The 21,553-nt window shown below is 43.5% G+C and overlaps 1 protein-coding gene across 4 annotated transcripts in view; it reads left to right on the plus strand.

Annotated features, from left to right (window-relative positions):
- Positions 1-21,553, plus strand: part of POLR3E (RNA polymerase III subunit E) — a 38,955-nt gene that overhangs the window by 15,657 nt on the left and 1,745 nt on the right. For 3 of the 4 annotated variants that reach the window (XM_044978854.1, XM_044978853.1, XM_044978855.1), the window contains exons 7-20: positions 1,189-1,296; positions 2,286-2,335; positions 2,692-2,811; positions 3,276-3,361; positions 4,954-4,998; positions 5,082-5,173; positions 6,084-6,204; positions 7,802-7,883; positions 10,631-10,690; positions 11,589-11,746; positions 12,054-12,118; positions 13,443-13,939; positions 18,380-18,460; positions 19,451-19,576. In XM_044978854.1, the coding sequence (XP_044834789.1) occupies positions 1,189-1,296; positions 2,286-2,335; positions 2,692-2,811; positions 3,276-3,361; positions 4,954-4,998; positions 5,082-5,173; positions 6,084-6,204; positions 7,802-7,883; positions 10,631-10,690; positions 11,589-11,746; positions 12,054-12,118; positions 13,443-13,939; positions 18,380-18,460; positions 19,451-19,576 (1,691 nt within the window). Of the gene's footprint in view, positions 1-1,188; positions 1,297-2,285; positions 2,336-2,691; positions 2,812-3,275; positions 3,362-4,953; positions 4,999-5,081; positions 5,174-6,083; positions 6,205-7,801; positions 7,884-10,630; positions 10,691-11,588; positions 11,747-12,053; positions 12,119-13,442; positions 13,940-15,936; positions 16,216-18,379; positions 18,461-19,450; positions 19,577-21,553 lie in introns of those variants that run through there. The other variant, XM_044978856.1, reaches the window with a different exon arrangement.

The following is a 21,553-nucleotide window of genomic DNA, read 5'->3' on the forward strand; positions in this document are numbered from 1 at the left end:
AAGGTAACAGTAGGGCTTGTAGATGCCACCAGAACTCTACCACTGAATTATAGCCTCAAACCATGTACGTTGAAGGGGATATTGTTTAATATTGTATATAAATTCACTTCTGTCTCTCTATTGCTGTTCTCCCTTACTCCACACATTCTGCTCCTTCATTTGTTCCTCAAGCCCTCTCTTTCTTGATATTCTAAAAACCTCTGGGAATACTGATGTCCCAAGAATTTCCTAAAACTGGGATTATATACATTTTTGATGTCACATTATTCAGAGTTTGCTGTTGTCATAATGATGTAAATCAGTGGTCCCCAACTTTTTTGTGGGGCGGGCACCAGACAAAGGACCACGGCAGCGGTGGAGCACCCGCCGAAATGCCACCGAATTTCTGCGGCATTTCGGTGGTGTCATCAAGAGGTGTCACCGCTGAAATACTGCAGAAATTCGGGGGCGACGCCTCTAAATGACGTCACTTGTTGGCGGCAAGCGGCGTCATCGAGAGGCGTCCCCACCGAAATGCCGCTGAAATTCGGCGGCATTTCGGCGGGTGCTCCACTGGGGGTCAGGACGCGGGCGCATTTAGCTCCCCCCGCGGGCACAGCGTTGGGGACCCCTGATGTAAATACTCATTATTGGTGTGGAAGGCCAAGGGCTGCTGTAAACTTTGGATGCTGTGGAACCAGCACTGTGTATTGTTCTCCAGTTTGTGGCAGAAATACTTACTTAGAGAAGGGACAAAGAGATGTTACTGATTTCCAGGCTCAGTTTAGGCTGTGATCTTGGGGGTGGGCTTCAAGGCTGAATCACAGGTTGGGATTGGATTAGTACTGATCTTTCATGAGCTGTTCTGAGATTTTTTTTTTTTTTTTGGCCATAAATGGCAGAAATCTTGTCAGATCATCTGACCTTGTGAAATGTGAGTTTGAGCCATATGTTATCCAGAAAATGGTCCTCTTCCAGGCTTGGATCCTACCAAAAAGCAAATTGTAGGGGACAGGTTTGGACCAAGGGGTTCAAATCTGATACCTCTTTGAAATACTAAGGACTGGATTAAGCTTCCATTTAAGATTCTCATTTTACATTTAAATTTATTAAATCTGTGTCTTAAATTTAAACTGTGACTTTACAAAGGTGATAGGAAAATGAAAATTGCCAACTGTAGGCCTTGGAAAATAACTTGTAATTTTTCAGGTGAACTTCACCTAACTCCACTACATGGCATTCTACAACTGAGGCCAAGTTTCTCCTACTTGGACAAAGCTGATGCCAAACACCGCGAAAGAGAAGCTGCCAATGAAGGTGAACACATTACAAGCTGTGTTTTCTTTGTTACGGAACAATTTCGTTTCTCTTTAGATTTTGTTATACTGACTTTATGGAGTTACTGGAAAGAGCTATTAATATCTGAAGAAACACTGAGCATGTTTTAAAATATAACAACATATAATGATTGGCTCAGAGGAAATAATTGTTCCTTTTAACAGACAGATTAATTAAAGGTCTGTAACATGAGACTGTGAACACCTGGATGGTAGAATATCATCATAAAACTTACAGTACTTTTTTCATTGTGCTGCACAAATATTAGCTCTTCCTCTCAAGACTCCTGTCAGTTAAGTGTTGTAACAAATCTGTAGCCACCTAAGTCTTCACAGTTATCACTGTGCTGCGTTCCATGGGCATTTGGAATATAACAACATTAACAGGAAATGAACTTGGATCTTCTTGTTCCAAAGCACAGGCCCCTATCTTGAGAGTTAAAGGAGAGTCTCCATTATGTATTGGCCTTGTAGAGCCTATGCCAGTAATGCATTTCTGATTGCATCCGGTAGAGGGCAGTGGAACATGTATGCAAACTAACCAGTACATTACTATATTGATATCCCTATTTAATAAATGGGGAAACCAAGATACATAGGTTAAATAACTAATCTAAAGACATAGACTCAATGTCAGAGCAAGTTCAGTTTCCAGCTCTGCCACAAACTTCCAGTATGATGATGAGTCAGCCCCTTCAGGTCTCTGTGCCTCAATTCCCCCTGGTGGTGGTAATTTTTCCATACCTCACAGGAGTGTTTGTTTGTGAGGTGCTCGTATAGTGTGGTGGTGAGAGAGACAGCTACCCAGGTATTTATATAAATAGAGCTGAGGTGGTTGGCTCCTGGTCCTGTGCTTGGACCATGCCTCTCTCCTGGACTAAGCCTCAGAACAGTCATAAACTCTCTTGCGGCTGCTTCATCTTTGATGATATTTTTAATTTCATTTTCCTGGCTTGTTTTTTTTGTCAGCCGGCGATTCGTCCCAGGATGAAGCCGAAGACGACATCAAGCAAATTACTGTATGTCTGAGATTCCTTATTACTGGTAGTTCAAGAAACTGTGCACAGTCAGAGTATAATAATCCATACTGAGCTGACAGTTTAAACCGCAGTTGGTGCTCAGCAATTAAACCTCCACTTGGAAAGGGGAAAGTTGACTATTTAATCAAGTCAACAAGTGAAATAATAAGGGTGGGGCTGTTGCAAAAGAGCATTTCCAGTTCAGCTAGTTCCTAGCTGTCTATCCCTGGCTTTGCCATTCAGTGTATTTTCTTTATATAGCACGCACATTTTTGCAGATAATTCCCTGTGCCATTTTAATCTGTGTCATTTTGAGAGTTTGGGGCACTGTAGTTAACGGTGATCAAATCTTGTAGGTAAGATTCTCCCGACCAGAGACCGAACAAGCCCGTCAGCGACGTGTTCAGTCCTATGAATTCCTGCAGAAGAGACAAGCTGAAGAGCATTGGGTCCATCTGCATTATTATGGTTTAAGGGTAGGTATGTTCTGGGTGCTCTGGAGGCCTGAATGCTCACATACTTCAGCAGGCTGTAGTGTCAGTAACATGTTAGGGGGGCTGAGTCTGAGGATCAAACCCAGGCCTTTGCTTGTGGGTTGGGCACCTTAAGGCATTAGATAAGGAGTTGCTCAGATGAATCAAATCAGTTTGATGCCAGGAGAGGTAATCGACTAACAAAAAGTGTAAATGTGTCAGTGTATTAAAATAATACAAACTCAAGCTTTCCCGTGTTGTATCAATGTCTGTGCAGCTGTATGAAAGTATTGCATCAGTTACCAAGATGTGATGTTTACACAGTGCAATAGCTGCATGTTAGAACAATGACTATGGGATTTTAATAGCACTGGAGAGCCTGAGAATGAAGAATTAAACTGTTTGAGATTTGGCACATTTACTGTACATTGCAGTGAGTCTTGCTCTTCCTCTCCAACCTTTCTCAGGACAGCCGTTCCGAACATGAGCGCCAGTATTTACTCAGTCAGGGACATGGCATGGCAGAGAATACCGAATTAATTAAATCTCCCAGGTAAAAACTTTGGTCTAGTATCCTACATAACTTGCAGTAATCTTTGAATATTTGTCAGGTTGTCATATATATATTCTTTAAAAGTCTGGCCTGTATTATTCACAACAGTAGGTTGTTACAACAGAAATAATTTTAAAAAAAAGTGATTCTCCCCCCCCCCACACATAATTTGTGGGGTGGGTTTTTTGTTTTTTTTTGTATTCCATTCGGGCAAGAGAGAGAAACTAGTCATTGCCACTTTTTTTATTAATCCAGTTTGTCTAGTTCTTATGCGCTAACACAGTTCTATAATGCAAGGATTACAAACTCAGCTGGGGAAGGTTTAAATCAAAACCAGAAACTATTAAATTAAATTAAAAAAAAAAAAGTCAAGAACTTTTATTAATAAATGAGTTTTACAAAATCTATTTTATGATTTTTAATAGAGACTTAAAGTACTTGACAGTGACTGTTTTTCAGCTTCAGATTTGCTTTTTGGAAGCTGTATGGGGGAAAAATGTATATGGTGGTTACAGGAATCTGTCCAGAATGCAATAATTAATATGGTTTTGTTATAATCTGGGGTAAGCAAGGCCCAATAGTGGGAAAGCCACAGGACATAGTGTTTTGCACTTATGGTGTTGGTGGGTTATTTTTAAAATTTGGCATCTCGTTGAACTGTCCTGTCTATGAAAAATTCATAGGGCCAGATTCAGTCCTCAGTCACACTGAAGTGGGTGAGTATTGCACAGGTGGAATAGAAGAAAGAATCTGGCCTGTTACTATATATCTAAGGTACTTACTGTAGTACCTGAGTGCCTCAGAGTCTTTAATGTACTACCCTCACAACACGGCTGTGAGAGGTAGGGAAGTGCTATTATCCCCCATTTTATAAATGGGGAGCTGAGACACAAAGGGCATGTCTACATTATAATTATAAATCCACAGCTTGTCCATGCCAGCTGACCTGGGCTAAGGGGCTGTTTAATTCCGGTGTAGATACTAGGGCTTGGGCAGCAGCATGAGCTCTGGGACCCTTTTACCTTGCAGGGTCCCAGAGACTGAGCTGCAGTCTGAGCCCGAACATCTACACTGCAATTAAACAGCCCCTTAGCCTCAGACCCTCAAGTCCGAGTCTGCTGGCGCAGGCTAGTTGTGGGTGTCTAATTGCAGTGTAGACATGCTCCGAGAGGCTAAGTGACTTGCCCAAGGTCAGTAAATGTGTGGCAGAGCAGGGAATGGAATCCTGGTCTCCAGAGTCCCAGTCTAGTGCACCGATGACTGCACCATCTGCCCTCACCTTAACTAAATTTAAGGAACGTGATGTAGAAATCTTTATCAGTGGTTACTGGTAACAGAATGAATTTAGTGATTTTGATTTCTTGCAAAATGCTAAAAATCATAGTAAACAGTTATAAGCAAATGTTCTCAGTGTCTATAACTACAGTCTTCATACATTTCTCCAGCACTGAATTTCCTTGAAAAGGAAAAATGACCTTGGAAGCTAATATTTACTTAAATAAGATTTGCACTAAGCAGGAGATCATTGTACTTTTAGCCTAGAAAATCCTAATACAAGTATTTTAAGGCTGATACATTTTCTTTTCCCTTAGTGAATACTTAATGATGCTGATGCCTCCGAATGTAGAAGAAGAGAAGTAAGTGTTTGCATGAAATGTCCTAACCTCACATTGGCAGGATGTTGTTTTTCATTGGCTACAGTTCTGCTTGTTTATTTCAGAGACAAACCTGTGGCTCCAAGCAATGTGCTTTCTATGGCACAGCTGAGAACTTTACCCCTTGCTGATCAGATTAAGATCCTGATGAAGAATGGTATGTGATATTTTTTAAACATTCCACTTCCTCACGTCCTTTCATGACTTTAGACTTACCCTCCTTTTCCTCAGATAGGTAGCCTTTCCTGGCAGTGTCCGTGTTGTCATCCTACAGGGCTGAGAGTCTGTGTGGCCCTTTGTTTCTAGGGCTAAGTCTCGGGCTCTGAATAGTATTTCTTCCACTGCCGATCGAGTACGCCGTTCCTCTAGAAGGGAAGAGACACATGACTGCTTGGAGAGCTGACACCTGCAATTTGAGCACGTGCAGCCAAAGGAGTACTCCTTGGAATAACTTCCACTCTAAGACCACTCCTGTTGCTTCCAGGACACACCTGTCTCTGTTGATCCACTGCTGGGTAGTGGAGACTGTGCATGAATTTTAGCTCAGAGTTTAATGCAGCAACCTGCCACTTCGGCTTTGTCCTTTCCCTGGAAGGTTTTCAGTAATACGTGCCTCTTGCACGTAGCCTGAGACAGCTTTAGCCCATCTTTCTGGAACTGTAATGATTTGACAATAGCAAGTGCTAAAGTTTTTGTCTCTGAGTCTTACTGTCTTGTCAGAGGACTCTATTGCTCTCAAAAAATAGAATGAGATAGATGGTTTCTTTTATCAGTGTATTAATTTGGGATCAGTTAAGCCAATTAACTTGCACACAACGTTCTCTGACATGTTTTCAATGCATATGCAGACTGACTGAAATGGAGTGCTTTTTCTAAAGTGCTTTTATTTTTCGGGAGCTGTGAAATATTTTTGACTGCTGATTTCAGTGTAAACAGATGGGAGTCTTTTATATTAAAAAATAAAATCTGTGTATCCATATTTTTAAAAAAACAGAAGTCCTTCTATGAATCTTTAAATAGAACATTGAAAGCATCTTTAAACAGCTGTGTTTCATCTTTTCCTTTAGTGAAGGTCATGCCTTTTGCAAACCTCATGAGTTTATTGGGTTCTGGGACCGATTCTACTGCAGTTTTACGCTGTATACAGCAGGTGGCGATGCTAGTCCAGGGAAACTGGGTGGTAAAAAGGTATGGTTTCTGTTCTTTGTTATCGTCAAATGTTAACATTCCTCTTAGGAGTGGATCAGAACAATGACTTAGAATCCTCACTAACATTTTGCTGCTGTAATGTAGCTGAAAGCACCAAAACCCAAGTTACTGAAATACTTGATTAAATTCAATTCTTGTTACAGTAGTCTGTTATGCATAAGACAAAGGGCTGTTGTTAAATGATCACAGGGCAGAGGCTGAGCTATCTAAAATTGTATCGAACTGTGATAAGATCTGTTTTGTTTGTGTATTGAGCCACTTCAGTTCTTGGGAAGAAAAATCTTTATTCCATCAGCATAGGATTCATTACTGGTTTATTGCTGTTGTCACTAAGAGCTGGTCTCTGGAAGCGTTTATCCATTTGATAAATCGAGAGTAGGTTGCTGGGTGCACCTCATGTTCATAAAATGGATTCTATTGTAGTCACCTTAATCTTTAATACAGTTGGGTATCTCAGCGAGACTGCAGGTCTCAAATGCCATATCCTTTTCATCCACATGGAATATTACGTGCTGGGAATTGCAGTCTCATCTTTAGGCCACATCTCTGTAATAAAGATGAGGCTGAACGCTGGTCACGTTCACATTCATTGGCAGCCATTAGCCTGTGGACCACGCTTTGGCCACCCACGATCTAGGGCTGCAGCTGCTGCATGATTAGCCTGTACAGTGACACAGATGCACTCTACCTTAAATCACTCCAGAAAGGAATGCTGTCAGCCGGCTAATGCTGTATACAAGCTCCCAGAATGATGGCACAAGGGTGTTTATGTTGTAGCAGTTGCTAGCACTGTTTTATGTGTGTCTGTCTGTGGTTGTTACAATACCTTCATCTTCCAAAAGAAAAAAGTGTTGGAAGTGTAAGATTAGCCTAATAGTCTTTTATTGTGAGGATGAAAAACAGCTTTTGCCCTGATCAGCTGTGTGGCGTGAAACCCAGTATCAGGAATGACCTTGGGGCTTTGGAGACAGCAAAGATGGAGACCACTTATGATGATGGATGTAATTTAATTAGTCTCGCAATCCGAATGGGATGGGGTGGTAAGTGCCCCCGCTGGTGGAATTTATAGCATCTCTCACTTAAAATCCTTGAGTATTAAATTAAAATTAAAAATAAACTAAGTCTGGTAGATAAATGTTTTGGCTCATGTTACCTTTGGGGATGTGTGGGGAAGCCATGTAGCCCAAAGCATTTGATGACACACTTTTGGACATGTGTGCATTAAGGAATTCCCACTGTTGAAGCTAAGCTGGGGCAGACACCTAACGTAGATGTGCTGTACCAGCACACAGTTTACATCTGTGCAGTTTATTTCTGTTTGTTACCAGATTAAACTTCACTGGTCTAAGCCCCTCTTTGCACTAGTGTGAACTGCAATGATGTAGTCACTCCGGTGTGAATTCTCTTGATGCAGACTGGGCTTTAGCTTCATAGGAATTTGTATAAATCCTGCAAACTTGGCTGGATAAAAGGTGTCTCTTGACCAATAAATGGGCACATATACTGTTAAAAATCCTCACTAATAATATTTAGTTGCAATGCATCATAATTAATCATTTCCTCCTTTAATTAACAGTGATGTCCTCTATCCAAAAGATACCTCTAGCCCACACAGTGGAGTTCCTGCAGAAGTGCTTTGCAGGGGGAGAGATTTTGTTGTAAGTATAGATATGCTCTGTTTGTTTTCCAGTGCCAAAACCCAAATAAAATGAAGCTGGCATAACTGACCACATCATTGCTAACTGTGCTGTTCTTCTGTAATCTAACGTTTGTTCCAAAGAAAATCTCAAAATTACTCCTGAAGATTTTGTTGAGGGAGTTAAGAGGATCAACATGGAAATATTGATATAGATTTCACTTGCTATTCATGTGATTGGTTGATGATCAGATCTAGGTGTTCGATCATCTATCTAATAAAAACAGTTATCGCATTTAAAATATGACACAGAGACACCATCATGCTGACCCACTTAATGGCAGGCTCAGCAGAGAGGCTGATGGAGGTTGAACAGCCTATCACCCTCAGAGGTGGTCCCTCTAGGGCAGAATTGAAGGACCTTTGCAGGCCGATGCTAGGGACACACTGTACTTGCTATGCGTGCCCTGTTCAGTAAAAGGGCTTCGCTTCCAGAGCTGCTGATCTAGCACCTTTCATGAACAATAAGTGCAAATGTAAATTACGAGTACAAGACACACCCACACACTCACTCTCTCTCTCTCTCTCTCTCTCCACCCCCCCTCCCCCCACCCTAAACCTCAGCAGGGAACAGACTTTTTTACCTAGAGACCGTGTTTGTCTTTACAAACAATCTAAGGAGAACTAATCCCTAAATAACTTCAACATTTGCCATGCTCTGTGGCTTCCATCCCTAATGGATGTGTGTGACCCTGTCATTTTCCTTTTAGAGCCGATCACCCCGATCTCTGCACTCAGCTTAGTTTCATTATTAACTCTCTTGGGCGGTCAGCTGCTGTTAGATTAGTCTCTGTGTGAGCCCAAACTGACGGTAATTAGAATTGACTTTCTGACACATCTTGAAAGCTGCTCAATGTGCTGCCATATGGGAGACCCAGAATCAGGGGTAACTCTTATTCCCAGAGGCATGGGAATTAGGCAGTGCCCGAGAGTATCACATTTGAAGTTTTGGGGATTCTGGGGACCAAAACCACTGCACTTAGCTGAGAAGTGGAGCAGCAGCGACACAAGGCCCAGAGGAGGTGGCGTGTTCAGCACTCTGGTTGAATAGAGAGTGCCCTGCAGGAAAGCTGATAGTTTGGGACCTGTGAATACACCTCTACCCCGATATAACGTGACCCAATATAACACGGGTTCGCATACAACGCGGTAAAGCAGCGCTCCGGCGGATCAGCGTAGCAGCTCCCAGCCGCGGCACTCTGCTTCCTGCCGCCGGTGAGTGTGGGGAGGTTGGGGAAAGGATGCCCCCGGACTCTCCTGCAGCAGGAAGCAGAGCACCGCGGCTGGGAGCTGGCGGAATGGAGCGGTCTGGGGCTGGGCTGCTTTGCTTCCGTCACTGCCGGTGAGTGCGGGTCTTTTCCCCAACAACATCATCCCCGCCTCCCAAGCGACATGGCTGGGGCCGGGGCAAGGAAAGGACGCCCCCCGTACTCACCTGCAATGGGAAGTGGAGCGTTGCGGCTGGGAGCTGGCGGAGTGGAGTGGGCTGGGGCCGGGCTGCTCCGCTTTCCGCCGCTGGCAGTGAGTGCCTGTCAGGGGGCGGGTGTGTGTGGATAGGGATCAGGACAGCTGGGGGACAGGGAGCAGGGGGATTGGGTAGGGGATGGGGTCCTGGGGATGATTAGGGATGGGGTGTCTCTGGAGGCGGTGGTCAGGGGACAAGGAGCAGGGGGGCCAAAGCAAGCTTGATATAACACGGTCTCACCTATAGTGAGGTAAGATTTTTTGGCTTCGGAGGACCGCGTTATATCGGGGGAGAGGTGTAGTTGCAAGACAGGTATATTCACAATTGTCTCCTTTACTGGAGTCAGTGATAGCTTGTGGTTTTAAAGAAGTGTGCGCTAGTGCATTGGGGACAGCTGTGTCGATTAGTATGGGGGGGAAGAGAAGCTGAATAAGGTAAAAGGACATACAGAACCAGCCCAGTTGCTCATGATTTTTTACACCCTAGGCTGTGACAGGGCAGAGAGTGGGGAGGGGAGGAATTGGTAGCAATGAGGCTTTAAATTCCTGCCCCCAACCCTCCAAAATGTATTAAAACCTCCATCAACTGAACTGCCGTAAGCGTGGGGTGGAGGCAGTGGGTAGGAATCTAAGTGACTGCAATGTACTGGTGCAGGGCATGCACACTGCCCTGCCTTCTACAGTGTTGGGTGCTGTAGAAAGGACTAAGGGAGAAGATGGGAGTCCTGCAGTGGTTGGCTTATAAAAAGGATATAAACTTCACTATTAGTAGCAGCTCATGGAGATTTCCTCTGGGGCAAGTGGCAAAACACATGGTTTTGGAGCAGAACGTCCCGAGTCCTACCCCCGCATATGCCTGTAAAGGCACAGAATGATAACAATGAGCCTCCTCTGTGTTCATTAGGTTTTTGTTGGGTTTGTTTGTTTTTTAAACCATGTTTAATTTAGATTTCAGAGGATCTAAGTGCAACTCCCGCCACAGCTTCACCAAGGCAAATCTTGGATTTCTCTAGGCCTTTTGTTTTGTGTCCTTTCTTATCATTCAAGGAAAATGCCTACAGGAATAGACCATGCCAGGTCTGTATTTGCCCCAGTTGACCCACTTGCCTGGCAGAGAATTGCCCACTCCTGCATTCTTGAAAGGTTCCTGGTTATGCCGGTGGCACAACAGCACGTCTGTTCTTTAGTAATGCAGCTTCCTGAAATATGTCGTTCTCCCCCCCCCCCCCTTTTTACTTCCCCCAGATGTGGAAGTTTACGCAGGATCGCTGGGTTGTGCGAAAGGAAGTGGCCACAGTCACAAAAGTGAGTGACAATTTTTTTCTAAACCAAAGGTGGATGATAAGCAGTGGGTATTGTCAATAGCTGCATTTGTGGCTAATTCACACTGCTGCTTGCCTTTCCTCCTAGCACCGCACACTGTGGTGACCCATTTTACTGCTGACTTTGGGACATTACCTGACACATTTCACTGCTAATTCCCATTATTGCTAACCTAGGACAGTGTTGCTTCAGATCTGTACTGCATAGTGGAGACCGCGAATGAATGACAGAATCAAAGCATTCAGTGTCCTCAGGGGAGGGAGGCTCTTTATTTCTTAAGAGCAACTTAGGCACCTGATCGCTGAATCATCTGCACAAGCATGTTAGTATCTGTAAAGTAAATGGGATTAAAAGTGAAAAAGCTCTGTAAGGATTTGTAAAAAATCACACAAAATAAAATGACAGAATGAGTTAATTTTATGTAGGGATTTAATAATCTGACATTCTGAAATTTTCTAGTGCACTTTGTCAGTGGTGGAGATGGATGTGTGCATAGAGGGTTGCTTCACCTTTAGCTGAAATGCAGCCATCTTGGTTGCTGTTAAAAGCCCAGAGAAGTCTAAACTTCAGAGAACACTTAGATATGTGGAATATAATTATCCACAGTGCAGTTTGTTCAGGATATTGGGGATAGCTCCCCTAGTTTTGCTAAAAGTGACGCAGACTATTTAACTACTGCTTAGCTTTAGGTCCTTCCTGGTACTGACTCAGAGGGAAGACTGTCTCCTGTTGATTTGCCAGTATCTTTTCCTGGCAGTCTCCTACCCAAACCTTAATTCAGCCCAACTCTGCTTAGTTGGTAAAATCACAGTTTTGTATGGCTGCAGATGTGGTTTCCCTGACCCATTACACTCTTTCTGTCTGTCTGTCTTTCTTTCAGCTTTGCCCGGAAGATGTGAAGGACTTCTTAGAGCACATGTCTGTTGCGAGAATAAACAAAGGCTGGGAATTCCTGCTCCCTTATGATGAAGACTTTGTTAAAAAGCATCCAGATGTGGTTCAGAGGCAGAATATGCTGTGGATGGGCATTCAGGCCAAGTAAATGATTTGCTTTCTTCTGGGGAATAAATTTAAAGATGTACATGTACCAGCTGTACCATGACTATAGATTGTAGCATGGTAATATTTTGATCTGCATTTCCTCTACATAAAGTTGTCCCTTTTAAAGGGCAGTTGTATAATGGGACTGTTCCATGGTTCCCAATTTCACTGGACTGTTGACCATCTCCAGATGCTTTAGGTCCTTTGGCATTGTTGAAAGGCTAAAGCTGAAATGTCTGTGTTTGGGTGTGGGAATGCCAAACTAAAAAAAATACTCTTGTGTATTTTCTCTTTTTAATTTCAGATTAGAAAAGGTCTATAATCTATTAAAGGAACATTTGACACCAAAGAAACAAGATGGACAATCAGGTATATTAATGGTTAAGATCGTTATGAAATATATTCTCCCGTTTGTGTTTCTAGTGTAATTTCTGTGTGTCACTGTTAGATATTATTTTTTGCATGAGTCTGCAGTTTCCCTTTGATTGTTTGGGGCAGATTCTGGGCTACATTAAGGTGAGCTTAAACCACTAGGGTGGGACAAAGCAACCTTAAAACTCAGGGGCAACTGAGGATTCCCCAGCACAGAGGAATCCATGGGTGTAATGTAAAGCTAGTAGAGCTGACTCTACAAACAGACTTCCTCATTAAGGGCAGCACAGTCCTCAGAGTAGGAAATATTTTGGGGGAGGGGGCAGAGCCAGCACACACTGCACTCCAGTTGGTCTCACCGTTGTGATAGCCCCATAGTTTATAAACCAGTGGAAGTTAGCAGTTCCCCATCTCTGTTCTGCTGTGGCTGATGATTAAGCTATTGGTGAAGAATTAGTTTAACAGGGGCTCTAAGGAGGTACAAGGCCTTCTCTTTTCAAGGCGATTCTCCACTGTTGCTGCCAGTGAAAGTTTAAAGCAGCTGTTCTGTAATCATAAGAGGTTGTGAAAACTTGAGGTTCCAGAGAGATTGAACTAAGTACTTGGCTAGTTACCAGACATTGGAGTCCTTGGATACTGCAAGCAGAACTGACAAACGGACACATGAATACATTTCAGTACCCTCTATCTTATCTGGTGGGAACTTTTCCAGACCGGGTAGTTACTACAGAAAAGGGGTTCTCAATCTCTTTCATGCTATGGACCAAATCCTAATAGAGAAGGTCTGCTGGATTCACAACCTGCCCTCTGATTAGTGATCACTCAAATCACTTTCCCATCCATTCTCCCATTTGCAAGCGTGCAACATCCTGTGTGGTAGCTATAGCAATTGCTCCAGCTGGTTTTCTCCTTGCAGCAGATTCTATCGGCATCCAGCCTCTCTTGAAAAATCTTCTCTTGCAAAGATGTCAGGAGTCTAGGGGTGCAGGCAAAAATGTGTGTGCAGTTCCTGCAGTTGTACGTGCAATTCCTGATTCACACAGGGCTTTAGCACTCGCACAAGCATGTTTTCCCATGGCCCTGGGCTTTAGACTTCTGAAAAGTCAAGCCCTAAGTATCTCGCTAGCAGTTATTAAAATGATTCTCTGCTTGTTCAATTATTTTAAAAACGAAATCTAGTCTGAAATCAGTTTGGGGTCTTGGATCTCTGGAGTAAACTGTTCAGTGCCGTTAATTCACTAAAGTCTGTTTTAATAAATACACTGCAGAATTAATGTCCAAGATTCTCTGTTAACCGTGTTGTACTCTTGTATCTTACTAGCTCACCCACTTCTGGTTTCTGGGGAACAAAGGGTCAACATGGCTAAAGCAAAAGTCAAACAGAACTACGGGCTGCTGGAGAAAGAGTTGCAAAAGCAAAAGGCAGAGAGCAAAGCAAATGAGACTCTATCCAAGATGGATATTTCCAACGTCCGCATTAAAGAGGAGCCTGTGAGCGATGAGGAGCCTATGGACGCGTCCGCCTATGAGAGTATGAACAATGGCATGGTCAATGGCATCCATTCGGAGGAGAACTCCACAGACTCATTAAACGGCCACTTGCCAGGCGGATGCACGGATCGAGTTGCCCAGGAACTGAAAGCGTTTGTGATGACGACGTTTAAGAAACAGTTTGTTCTCACTCTGAGTGAGCTGAAACGGTTATTTAATCTTCACTTAGCTAGTCTGCCCCCAGGACACACGTTGTTTAGTGGCATTTCAGACAAAATGTTACAAGACATGGTATTGGACACTGGCTGCAAACAGATTTTGGTGCCTGTAAGTATCCTCTTTATATTGTACACGCGGGGAAGGGCACAAGTGCTGAGTGGTAAACGTACCGTGACCTACACAGTGTCTCCACTCTGTGTGGTTGGGGCAGATATCCCTCTGAACAGCTGCCGGTACTTCGGCCCATTGAAGCTGGGGCTTTGTCTGGCTGACTTCCTGCTTCCCACAATCTTTGCTTGAGTGCTGGCCCCTTGCAGTGCTCTCCTAGTCAGTATAAAGGAACTCAGAGGTACAGCTTCTTATGGACCGGACCCCAGTGCTTCACTGCTTGTTATCCTCATGATTCCATGAAGCAGTCTGAAGTGATCCAAATCCCAGGTCCATTTGCCGTAGCCAGGGCTGTACAAGCTCCCTGTTCTCAGGGCTGCCATGGAAGGAACAATGGTCTCTGTTATCTCGGGCGCAGGACACACCTGGCAATACAACAAGTGGCTGGGAAAAATATAGCAGGAGTCCCATGCTGTGCCTGTGCCACATTCCTTTGGTCACTGGCTGTTAAATTTCCTTTCCTTGCAGGCGTTTCTGTGGCTGCTGTAAAGACAGGGAAATGTTTGTATGTTTGAGAGCTAGGACTTCCTGCAGCTCTGCATGAAGATAGCTCAGTTAGTGGAGGGAAGAGAGCTGCCATTGTAGTGAATGCAGAGAGAGCCTGAGGGCAAAACCAGTTTACAAGCCAGGTAGCAGTCCTGGTCAGTTTGCAGCTAGAGAGTCCACTGCCTTTAGGGGGAGAGAAAAAGGGACAGCTGCTTGAAGGAGGAGGCAGGACAGAGTGCAGGAGGAGGACAGAGTGAGGGGAGCAGGAAATAATTCAGAAGTAGGACTAGAGCAGGAGAATTAAGACTCAGCTAAGGAACGAGGCCTGTTGCAGGGAGGTAGGAATACTATAATATGGTGGCCAGGCATGGTAGATAGACAGTGTGGCAGCTGGGAGTTTAGTAATGGACCTGAAATGCTGCTAGAGAGTGTCCCCAATTAAATGATTTCTTCTCCCTTCTGCCCGGTGACTTCTAAATCCTGGCTGCAGCCCTGCCCATCCTGGCTGGTTTTCCACCTGGAGCCTCCTCCTGTGGCTGTTGCAGGGTCTCGCTTTCTTTTATGTGCCATGTGATGTGGCTGCACAGACTGCGAATGGTAATTAGTTGAGGCCGCTGCTGGCGGTGTCACTTCAGGTTGGGTTGGTTTTGAAACTTTGTAAATTACTTCATTATATTATTACTTAAACTTCATGGGGAAGGAAGGGAACATACTGTTTTTTTAAAAACAGCTCCTGAGGAAGCTGGACGGGTGAGAAGGAATTGCCTTTCTGCTGTGGAACATGTAACAGAAGAAGCTTTAAATATAGAACCTGATTCAAAGCCAGACATTCCCTACTGAAGGGACATGTGGAGGCTTTTAGGCCCATCCAGTCCAGCAGAGCATGGTGTCTGTTGTCTAATGTTGGCTGCAAGTGCATTGGTTGTTCCTAAAAGCACATGGCTTATCGTGAACCTTGTTGCAAATTCCACTGTTTAGATAAAGAGTCGCTGCACTGCTGTAATCACCATCTTAAATCCTCTCCACCAGGAGTCCCTTCCCCTGCCTCTCACAGAGGGGGTTGAGATTAGTTGGGGCGTGTTTACACTCACCAAACACTCCATGTGGATATAGGACTTTCTTGGCCATGGGCTGCTTCCCTTGGTGGATCCTTTGGAACCTAAGACCTTCTAAGCAGTGCAAGGACCTTTTCATTTTATCACTTGATGCAATAATTACATGTTAATTTTCTGAAATGAATTTGCTCCATGGATTAAAAACTAATGAATTGAGGTAATGAAAACAAGGCCCTCCAGGAGGAGTGCAGTTGAGCTGCCACATCAAAGAAAATGCATTGCTAAAAATTTGGTTAAAGCCTTTACCTGTTCTCTCCCATAGAAATGAAGGATTGACTCTGACCTGATGCGCTTAGAGTTCAAGTTAGTCTAATGGTTGCTGTGTCTTTGTACTAGAACCCACTGAGACACCACTTGGCTGCAAACGAGGCCGTTAGGCACCTATTGCGGAGGTACATTGCTTGCACATGTTTTGTCGCATTGTAACATCTTCAAGCCAAAATAAATGCTCAGTCGTTAGCACTGTGGTGGGATCCAGAGAGAGTCTCGGGTAGGCCTGCACTTGAATGCAATTGGCTATTGTTTCCTTTAGCCTAAGCTTCCAGGCAACCTGACAGTCCAGGACAGGCTAGGGCAAGAGAAAGGAAGCCTTGAACAAATACTTTTGCTGCATAGTCATATTCAGCACTCACACTTGGAGTGAGCCTCTGTTTGAAGTTCCCCAGTCCCATGGGGAGGATGTTTGCACACAAAGAAAATCCATTAACCTCCTTGAGTAGTGGCACCCTTCCCCCTCTTATGGTTGCTGCCTTCCGGGCTGTGGGGATGTGGTGGCAGCCTTCCTTCACTGGGATCCCTTTCCTAGGTCTTTGAAGGACATTGTAGGGCCTCTCCACCCACCTTGTGTCTTGATGGGAGCATTCTAGGAAGGACTGCTGGCCTCTGCCCAAATCCTGAGGCGAGTCGATGTAGTGGGATTAGCAGGAGAGTGAGATGATCTTGGCAATAGTGTCTTGCAGACTCTACACCAAGGGGGAAGATGAGAAGATTTTTCTTTCTTTTTTTTTAAACTCCCAGTCAGCTGTTTCCTTGGAGACATTCTGGCTGCTGAGACTTGGTAAAACTACACTGGCTTAGAACCAGAGTTCCTGAATGGCCAAGATAAATGCAGGCATAGTAGTGTGATTTGGTCAGGGAAAGAGCAGCTTGCCGTACAGGTCTGTTTCAGAGCTCTATCAGACAGAGAAGAGCAGGTGATGTGTAACACAGTGTTGGAATAAATACTTCGTGCTCCATGCATTGTCCCTCTCACAGGCCTTGAACATAACTCATTTTCCTGTGAGAATCTGATGTGCCTGCTTTAATCTGTGGGATATGCATACCATAGGAGGCCAGCCTTTATTAGCCAGCATTCCTTTGAGGAGAGAAATGCTTGAAGTGTCAAGCGATTGTAAAGTTTGTTAAAATGTACATGATTTGTCTCACAATATTGGAGCAATGCAGGGTTCTGAGCTGCCAAACTCACCAGGTAGCTCCTTCCAAACAATTTTCCTGTTTACAGTAAGATTACAGATTAAGTGTGAATGTAACAACTAGGATTTCTGGCACAGTCATCTAAAGCTCTCATATAAGCCTGTGAGGGGTGAGAGAAAAGGTATGTTTCGTACCAGCTAACAGTTAAGTGTGGCAAGAAATGGAATGGAACAAATGACCATCCCTGTGCCATAGGGTAGGGGATCTGAATGGGCTTGTTCGCCTCCGATGGTTGATTTTGAAAATTAGTTTGTCTGGCCAGCTGGCAAGGAATGAATTCTTAGTGACCTAAAGGAGGAAGCATGTCAAGAGTGAGAGCATGCTCTGAGGGAAGATGTTGAGGCTAAAAGAGGTTTTTTTTGTTTTTTTTTCCATGTAAGCATTTGTATGGCATGAGAGTGGTAAGGTGGGGGCTGCTGCATCACTTGTGAGGCGGAGAGCGGCGCAAGGGCACGCCAGCTGAGAAGAACCAAAGGCTTGTTTCCCTGCATGGGTGCTTGAAATGAAAAGTGTTTCATTTTCCTAGTCTGCAATAAGCAAGTGCCTGGCTTCACAAGCAGTTTACTGCCCACTCTCGTGGGATTGTGTAGGCTGCCCACAGGACAGTGATGAAGGGTGTTTCAGCAATGCCATGTTTTTCCCTCACCTTGTATTGGTTAAAGTTTTTCCATGCTTTTGGGTCTCCAGGAGTGACCTCTGAATACCTGTCTAATCTAATCTGTCTACTGTATCTATTTATTTAAAGATATGTATTATTGTAGCACCTAGGAGTCCTAAAAACTGCCATAGTCAATGTAAAAACTTCTAGAAAGAGTGAATTCCTGCTTCGTGCAATAGCAGGGAACAACTCGGAGCGACTTTTAGCATGGAAGCAAATGTATCTGTCAGTTGCTGGTTATAGGAGAGAACTGAATGTTTTGTTGCCATGAAATATCCTTTAACATTCAAGCACTGGAATCGCTTTCAGTGTTTAGCAGTTGCATCCAAAGGGTGAAGTCCCCCCGCTGCCCTGGCCTCAGTGGCAGAGAGCCTGCACAAACCCTGTGTGCCAGTTAATTCCCACTTACACCCTCAAAACAAAGTTTAAGCGGTTCATAGGATTGTGGGTGGATCCTTAGTGCATGAGTGAATTTCACTAATAGTGAATAAAGGTGCCGATCAAACATGACGTTGGCTTAATTGGGGCAATATAAGACTGCTGAAGTGTTCCTGTAGCTTCCAACATTCACTCATTCAAGATGATTTGTTTTAACAGCCTGTAACTAAAATTAAAGCAACCATCCTGACTGGTGCAAACTGTTCTTAGTTTCCCCCACAGATTCATGCTGTTTCACCGGATGAACTAAAGGTTTATGCACTTTGGGAAGCTGGTGACATTTACGACCAGGTAAAGGCAAACATGGCATCTAATCTAGCCAAGTCATTCCCAGATTGCTGGTTGCTGGGAGCTTGGTGGTATTTGCATTCTTGCTTTTAAAAGTGACACAACCCCTCCCCCATGCTCCCCCTTGGAGTCTGTGGTTTCCAGTGCCAAGCTACTCCAAGCTGGGAGGCAGTGCTCAGTCCACAGTAGTGATGATTGCTTCACTGAGGTATGGGGGAATGGACAGAAGCAATAACATACACTGCTCACTAATTAAACGTTAGTGTAAATAGCTTTGTAGACATGAGTAGCACCAGTTCGCTGCTCCATTCAAACCAGGCCTTAGAGCATATTAAACTCTGGTCCTTGCTGTTTAAAAAGTCAGCATTATCCAGTAGTTACCCTGTGGCGATACCTGAGCGGTCAGAATTTCCTTATAGCTAGAAGGGGAAGTAACTCTGGCATTTGTGGGCATACACTGACGTTTTAATTGTTACCACTGTAAATTGAGTGTATTGGAACATACAGAAGCAGAAAGTCCGGGCTAACGGCATGAAACAATTTTCACAGGGAAGACCCACAGCAGCTTGCTCTAGATTTTCATTATAGTCAAGTGGAGTGAGCAGAAGGCCAGGAACTAGCTCAAATTCTAGCTCCATTAATTAAACTTTCCCTGCCTCAGTTGCTCTCTGTATGAGGGGGATAATACCCTCCTCACAAGGATGTTGCAGGAATTAATTAGCTCACATTTGTACAGTGGTTCGAATACAGAAATACACTGTACATGCTAAGTATCATTCTTATACTTGCTATAGTTCTAGCATGCTAGTATGGGACTGTTTGGAGAGGGATTTCCTAAAGAAGATTCCTTTAACGCAGTTCAGTGAACGTGTTGTGCCAAATGATGTACCTAAAAGCTTGTATGGAGCCGATGGTGGTTTTCTTGTTTCATGTTTAGAAATATAATGCAGATAATTTTTCTCTCGTGTGTTAAAATAAACTTTTGTTTTAAAGCATCGGCAGGTTTTGCTTAAAATCTTTACCAAAAATTATCGAGTGCGCAGGAATGTCATCCAGCATCAGTTGAGCCAAGAATGTGGAGAGGATCTAAATAAACAGGATGTGGATAGAGTGATAAAGGTAATGCATCAGATTTAAAAATCACATACCAAAGCTCTTGTTTAATGGTGGTTTTGATATAGTCAGTTCCAGAGCTTTTAATATAGTGGCTTCACAGAAAGGACCAGATTCTACGTGGCTTTACATAAAATGATGGTGTTGCTACTGTGGTTTCTGTTATCATGTGGATAGGGCCTTATTTCAATCTGTTTGATGTAAAATATACTTGTTACATGCTCCCTTTTTGCCAAAGGGCACTGACTTTTGAACCCATTATCATATGGTGTTACCCCAACAAATCTTTTTCTGACATGGGCTAACAATGAATACAAAGTGTAATAAATGTACTTTCACGATTATTGTAAAACGGTATTGCGTTAAACATTAAGGGGGAATTTTTCAACATGACCTGTTGTGTGCTTAGACATGGGATTCTCATTAATATTAACGAAAGTTGGGAAGCATAGTCCCCACACACATCAAATTAATAATACATCACTTTACTCTCAAGGGGAACTTACAGTTACATAGGCAGCAAACAGCAACAACAACAAAAAAACCCTTTATCAGTTAAAACATTTTATGAAATAATGTTTACCATGTATGCTCTGTCTTTGAAAGAGCCACCCATTATTTCTAAGGTGTTGCAAAGCATACAAGGAATGTCTGGAGGGCCATACAGGCGTTGATTAACATATATTAAAGTGGTATGGTGTTGCTAAATAGAAATCCACCAACTCATGTAACTTTTAAATAATTATTGCTAGGAATTGAGTCACTCTGGCCCTAATTTCAGTAAATTACGTGTTTAAATGCTTTCCAGAATCCAGGCCTGTATTGTAGATTAATTGTGCATTGGAAAGATTAGGGTTCTGTTGCTTTGATAATATGCAGCCTGGCTTTATTCAGTGTCCCTTGTCTTGATTAGAAGAATCTGGTCTTAATATTTAAGATAAACCTAAAGCTTGTTGAGCCTGTTCAATGTAACACAGACTGCTGGTGCAGGCAGATTTTTAAGAAGATAGGTGTGTCTAAACATTGACTAGAACCAGGAGTGCCCAAACAACGTATGTGCACATTTTCATGATGCAGCTATTTAACAAGGAGTGTATCTGCGTAGGAAGTAAATGCACTTTAAGCCACACAGCTTGTGCATCTGTATCACATGCCCAACTCTGGGGTGTGTGTATGTGTCAGTCTTCATTTTCCCCTGAATACAGGTGAGTCAAAGCAGTGCATGAAAGAATCAGAAATAAGTCTTGAACATATGATTAAAATCTTGGTCTTCAGATATGTCAACCCCTCTTTTCAGCTTGCTAGTTTCCTTCCTTTAAGATTGAGTATTTGCAGTGTACTAGGCTTCTGTGGTCTGAAAGGTCTAGTAACTTACAACAAAACAAAAACTCCTTTCCCTTAAAGCTGTGCATTTTCAGACATAAGGGGTAAGTCAGCTCTTGTTGAATTTACCTACTGTAGCGTGTATGTAAAATGAAAATTCAACACAAATGATGCTCACTAAAAACAAAACACTCAGTTCATGTAGGTGCCTCAGGTATCCTGAAAATATTTGCAGGTGTGTGGTTGTTAATAATTTGGTCAAAATATAATCCAGTGGTTTAATAGTTTAGTCTAATAAATTGCTTACTCTGAAAAGGTTTTATTCTGCACTGTTGCCTTTAGTGATTGGCTGTTCATTCCAACCCTCTCCCTCTCTGGCTTTTCACCTCAGCTTCACTCTTCAGCTGCCCCTCTGACCCTTTTCCCCTCACTCCCACTGCCCTTCGAAGACCTCTCTCCCTTCCGTTTGGCTGACCCCCCACACATACAAAAATTGTGGAACTAACATGTTCCCATCATATTGTTCACTCTGCTTCTGTGGTTCTATCCCTTACCCCCACTCTGTGTGTTTAAGACCATACTGGGTCAAACCAAAGGTCCATCTAGCCCAGTATCCTGTCTTCCGACAGTGGCCAATGCCAGGTGCCCCAGAGGGAATGA

This window comes from Mauremys mutica, chromosome 11, assembly GCF_020497125.1.
Source record: "Mauremys mutica isolate MM-2020 ecotype Southern chromosome 11, ASM2049712v1, whole genome shotgun sequence".
NCBI classification, from domain to species: Eukaryota; Metazoa; Chordata; order Testudines; family Geoemydidae; genus Mauremys; species Mauremys mutica.